General features: G+C 36.4%; 1 protein-coding gene across 6 annotated transcripts; it reads left to right on the forward strand.

Annotated features, from left to right (window-relative positions):
* Positions 1-757: 757 nt before the first annotated feature.
* Positions 758-5330, forward strand: LOC108686917 (protein pygopus). Of its 6 annotated transcripts, none has more exons than XM_018192435.1 (6): positions 758-1171; positions 3083-3155; positions 3267-3553; positions 3641-4663; positions 4784-4929; positions 5004-5330. In XM_018192435.1, the coding sequence occupies exons 3-6, from the start codon at positions 3338-3340 to the stop codon at positions 5122-5124; spliced, it is 1506 nt and encodes a 501-aa protein (XP_018047924.1). In that variant the 5' UTR covers positions 758-1171; positions 3083-3155; positions 3267-3337; the 3' UTR covers positions 5125-5330. The 6 variants fall into 6 exon arrangements, with proteins under 6 accessions (XP_018047924.1, XP_018047928.1, XP_018047923.1 ...); XM_018192439.1 differs by having other exon boundaries at positions 3083-3142; XM_018192436.1 differs by lacking the exon at positions 758-1171 and adding an exon at positions 1430-1532.
* The last annotated feature ends 496 nt before the right edge of the window (positions 5331-5826 follow it).

Here is a 5826-nt window from a genome sequence, read left to right on the forward strand (position 1 = left end):
TTTTTAGACAAAAACATAAAAAATGAAGAAATTTTGCTAACAGCATTCAAAAGTTGCTATTTCGAATCTAATCGAATTGAAAAGTATCATCTTTATCTAAACTATTCATTTTTTTTATAACTTTTACGCATAGAATAATGAGATGAATTAATTGATGTAAAGAAACTACGAAGTTGCTTTTAAAAAAGTATACAATTTGTGTTCTTATAAACTACATATTTTTATTCAATAACAAAAAACTATATGTCTTCTTTTATATATTTTGTACAATTGATTCTTCTCATTATTCTGCAAAAAAAATATGAAAATACATACAGTTACTTTTCGAATTAGATCCAAATTAAGTAATAATTTTCAAATGTTGCTGTAGCAAAATCTGTTCATTTTTTATGGTTTTGCCTAAAGAAACTTTTGATCAACATTTCATAATTTACAAAATATCATTGTTTCAGTCAATGACCGAATCACTTTTTTCACATGATTTATAGGATCCTTTAATAACAACAATACATAAAAATTCCATATAAAAGTAATCTTGAAAGAAATCCTAAATTTGCATTTCGAAATTCCTCCTGATCGTAGGTCATCAAAAAATCTCGAATCCACCGTTTATATCGACCGAGTCACGTCTGCAAACTTGATACGTCGTCGGCAACATCAAACCGCCATCTACCGGAAGCACATGGCAACTCATAGCCACGAATAGGCGACAAATCAAGCGCGAGGAGGACACGCGTAACGCGACAATGGCGACCTGAGAAGGTTCGTGTGGTGTATGGCGATACCTCGCTCCATTATCCGAGCTCTGACACCAAGAGTGCGAGATTGCGTTCGTCGCGATCGTGTACGCGCGCCCGTGAATGCGCGGTCCGTTCGCGATACCGAGAGATGCGTTTCGTGCGAGGCGTGAGCCAGAATCGCATACAGACAGATCGTTCGTCTGGTTCGTCTTGCTAAGGCCAGCAGCAGCAGTAGTGCAGCAAGCAGCAACAGTAGCGGCGGCAGTGGCGGCGGCAGTAACAACAGTGGCGGAATCGGCGACGGTTCATGGTAGTGGCGGCGACTGGATTGCGACTCGCGACGTGGATTTGTGGTGCCGGTGTTATTCCGGGGGAAAAAAACGACCGTGCCATGCATACGATTTTGTCGTCGCGTCCGCTATAATGCGCTGGTGAGTACGACAACGTCATTCGAACGATTCCTTCGCGTCACGGATACCCGGCCGGCTTTTTAAATCGCCCGGCATCACGCGTGTTTCCGTTCAATCTTATCATCCTGCCTTAAAAACACCGCTGTACATAAATGTTACATTTATCCCGCCGCTGCGGATGCACACAAATCGTGTGCGGTCAACTTGCGGAGGCGCCTTACGAAGGCTCGATGGTGATATCCCACTAGGTTAGGTTAGTCTCAGCGAGAGAACTGCAAGGCGACGTTTGTTTTGCTCCTTTTTACGTTCGCCGCGCGACGAGACCCGACGAGTATTCTTCTCTATTTTGTTGTATCGCAAGTCTCTTATCGCCGTTCCGAAGGTACAGTCGTGTCGTAAAGGCGCTTCTCTCTCACTTTCTCTCTCTTTTTTTTACTCTTTTTACCGCGCGCGCACGTGTGTGTGTGTGTGTGTGTATGCGTGCGTGTGTGTGTGTGTGTGTCTCTTTCTCTCTTTCGCCTCCACGATCTTCCGTCTCATTCGTGATGGACGGACCGCTGGCGCGCCACCCGAGATAACGGTAGTAATTTCGTTATTTATATCAGCATATGTAAATATAGACGGTACGCTGAGATGTACAGATATACATACGCGGGTCCCGAGTATACGAGTGTGAATATACGTGCGCTCTCTCGCGCACCAGCTTGTTTATAAGTGATAAGTCTCTCACACCGCGAGAATAATTTCAATGGAGCAACGATGCGATAAGAATGTTTCGCTACTCCGCGGCTGTATATCCGTCATATACGCTGCCATTCTAATTGGTGACTCGTTAAAAAATTTCTCGAACAGTATTACAGTATAGCACACACACACACACACACACACACACAAGTAAAAACTGGATGTAACTTTAATAATTATTTTATATCTGACTGAAATAATCCAGTAATTATTAATGAATTTATTGTGAGAGATGTTCAAGTGATGGTTCAAGTAATGGAAGTCTAGTTTTTTTTTATAAATAATTATATAAGATATTTATATAAATATCGAAAGTATATATATTTTGATATACATACATTATTTATTGCAATAATTTTATTTGAATAATATTTAATAATATTATTAACTTTTAAATTTATATAAATGTGAATAAATGTTGCTTAATGATCATATAATTGTTAAATTATCTTTTTATTTTTATCTTTTTATGTAAATGTATAAAGAAGTTTATACACAAATTATATTTATTATATATGAAATTAATATTTATTTTCAATAATCACAAGTAATTATTTTATGAAACATGAAATTAAACATTAAACATAAATTTGATTTATTGAATTAAGCTTTGACTTAATTTAATCATTTAATAATATAAAACATTACATATTTGCATTAAGACTAATGAATATTTGCCTACTCTCATGGAATCTATTACAAATATCAACAAATACTTATTGATTGATAATATGCATATTTGTAAAATTATAACTAAAGTATTTTTTACAACAGTGGCTAACATATATTTTGTAAAAGAAACAAATAGAGGACTTTGTCTAATTTCTGCCAATATCAGGTATTAGACTTATTGATATATATGGAGAGAGTACAGCATTGAAACCATTTTGGCAGACCTAGAAAGATCTGAAACTATGTATGATAGAACCAGAGAGAGATATAATATGGACGCCATTCTGTGTAAAATTGGTCGAAAATAATGGGAGAGATAGGATTATTCAAGTTTTAATTTTTCTATTCAAGCAATCACAATATTTGGGAAGAGAGAGAGAGAGATTGACCATCTTCACATTCTCTCTCTCTCTCTCTCTCTCTCTTTCTCTCAACAAAATTCGACCAATAGGACAATAGTAGAAAGAGAATTCTAAAGGTAAATATATAGCCATATATTTACCTTTTTCTTTTTAGGTCCAAATGAGAGATCAAAGAGATTTTGCCACATGCTCCGTCCAGTACTATATATCAATGGTTAGACTATATTGTGAGTTGCAGTAAGCAACAAGTATTGCAAATCCTTCAGTTATTAAATTCTTTATATACATGTACATCTTTTAAAGTAAATAAAGTTTCTTTTTGCTTGTTTTTTTAACAGTGGATTAAGAATAATTACTTGCCACGAAAATCCAGTGGTGCTGGCATGATAAAATAAGGGAAGCGAAGGAAATGAGCCACAATATTGCGGGCATGCCACCCTTCACAAGGATGCCATTGGGGGGTATGGGAATGGGTGTGAATATGGGCCCCAATGCCCCACATCCTGACTCTTCTGCTCATCCCCATCCACCACCGCCACCACCAGCTGGTGCTAATCCTAAAAAGAAAAGGCGTACAAATGCAAGTGTTGCTCAACCACCTCCGCAACAACCTCCATCTGTACAGGTACAACTTGATTTTATTTTATACATATTTTAGTGTATTAATGCTATGAATTATTGTCTTATTATTAATCTAACATTCTTTCAACAGGACCTATTACCTCCACCCTTAACTGGTTACGGTGACACAATAGTAGCAAGTAATCCTTTCGATGATACGCCACCACCAACGCCGCAAAGTCCAATGATGCATGGTGCGCCTTCACATATGCATCCTCATCATCCACATCACATGGGTGGTCCTCCTATGCGAGGCATGAGCCCTTTAACTACGATAGGTGGCATGAGTCCTATGATGCCACATAATATGGGTAATATGAGCCCTATGGGTAATTCACCCATGACAAATCACATGAATCATATGGGAGCTATGTCTCCTATGAATCATGCTCCTATTGGAGGCATGAGCCCTATGAATAACATGGGTCCAAATATGCCTCCTGGTCCAATGAACACCATGAATAATCATATGAATATAAGCCATATGGGAAATTCGCAACTAAGTGGACCACCTATGGGTAGTCCGATGAATAATATGAACAGTGGACCTATGGGTAGCCCAATGAACAACATGGGTCATAATATGGGCAGTCCTATGGGTGGACCTTTAGGATCTCCAATGAACATGGGAGGATCTAATCATATGCCTAATGGACCAATGAACATGAATAACATAAATAGCCATATACCGCCCAACAGTCCATTAAATGGGCCATCACTAAACAATGTAAACAGCCCACTGGGACATAATGGATCTCAACCTCATCCGAATCATATGGGAAATAATCTTAACAACTTAGGAAGACCTATGAATGGACCTATGACCACCATGAGTTCGATGGTATCGAACAACATGAATATGACTGGACCAAATCAAATAAATAATATGAATATGGGTGGTCCAGGAATGAGTAGTATGTCCAATATGAATATTAGCCATCACAATCAAATGGGAAGTCACATGGCAGGTCCAATGGGCACAATGTCCAACAATATGGGTGGTGGACCACCTATGGGACATCCTATCAATTCTATGGGAGGGTCTATGCCACCACACGGGTTTCAAGGTCCACCAGGAATGGGTCCAAAGCCAATGCCAATTTCTGCGGGCAAAGTAAGTTATGCTTTTATTAAATATCAATATACTTGCAATTAATATAATTAATTTATGATAACTATATTCAGCAAGTTTAGATTAAACAAATTTATTTGTAATTTATCATTTTTTTTGCAGATATATCCTCCAGATCAATCAATGGTATTTAATCCACAAAATCCTAATGCACCACCGATTTATCCCTGTGGAATTTGTCATAAAGAAGTACACGATAATGATCAGGCAATTCTGTGCGAATCAGGTTGTAATTTTTGGTTTCATAGGTGAGCTGTTAAAACAATGATGAACAAAGTAATATAAAATATGATTTTTTTTTTTGACAACGCGATTATTTCAGGGGCTGCACAGGATTAACAGAATACGCTTATCAATCATTAACGCAAGAGGTCTATGCAGAATGGGTGTGTGATAAGTGTTTGCAATCGAAAAGCATACCCCTGGTTAAGTATAAACCATAACACTTCGTGTCCCGTCGTTCGTGCGACGCTCCAGTGACTATTTGTTAGCGTTTATATGTGGTACACACATATATGCGTGTGCGATTGTGCACACAGCACATATACACAAACACCCTAGCACATGGTAAATATTAATGCATGTACGAAGTCGTGCATTCAACATAAAAATACGCTGTTTGTTAATACCTTAGCTTTAACTTGTTGAAATATTAGGATATCATTGTAAGTTGTATCAATGAATATGAAAGCAGAGGTGTAACACTCGAATGTCATTTTAATTTCAAGTTGTTCATGACAAATGGATTCATACATTAGATTCATTAAATTATAATATTTTTTATTATAATATTATTTTAAATTATAATATTATTTAATATTGAATCTTGGATAGTGAAAATAATTGGTAATAATCATATAATTTTTTTATATAAAAAATTAAAGTAGAATTTAAAATATTTTAAAAATTTATGGCTCAAGATATCAAAACAAAAATTTAAAAAAATATTAAATTTCTAAATACTTAAGATTTACAAAGGATCTAATACTTCTATGATTAATTGCATTTAATTCAAAATTAATGGTACCTATATATTTGGTTTTATTAACAAAGCAGGGGTAAGACATATATTATACACGAGCCGTGAACGATTTTGCATTGTCTTCTTTTATATATAAAAGTTCTTTATAAACATCGTAATAAAT

The sequence above is a fragment of the Atta colombica genome, unplaced genomic scaffold, assembly GCF_001594045.1.
Source record: "Atta colombica isolate Treedump-2 unplaced genomic scaffold, Acol1.0 scaffold198, whole genome shotgun sequence".
NCBI classification, from domain to species: domain Eukaryota; kingdom Metazoa; phylum Arthropoda; class Insecta; order Hymenoptera; family Formicidae; genus Atta; species Atta colombica.

Bases quoted from the DNA above. Each gene is read 5' to 3' on its own strand.
- LOC108686917 (XM_018192435.1), top strand. From the start codon at position 3,338: ATGAGCCACAATATTGCGGGCATGCCACCCTTCACAAGGATGCCATTG. The intron at 3,554-3,640 runs GTACAACTTGAT...TTCTTTCAACAG, and splicing joins AACAACCTCCATCTGTACAG to GACCTATTACCTCCACCCTT. The intron at 4,930-5,003 runs GTGAGCTGTTAA...CGATTATTTCAG, and splicing joins TGTAATTTTTGGTTTCATAG to GGGCTGCACAGGATTAACAG.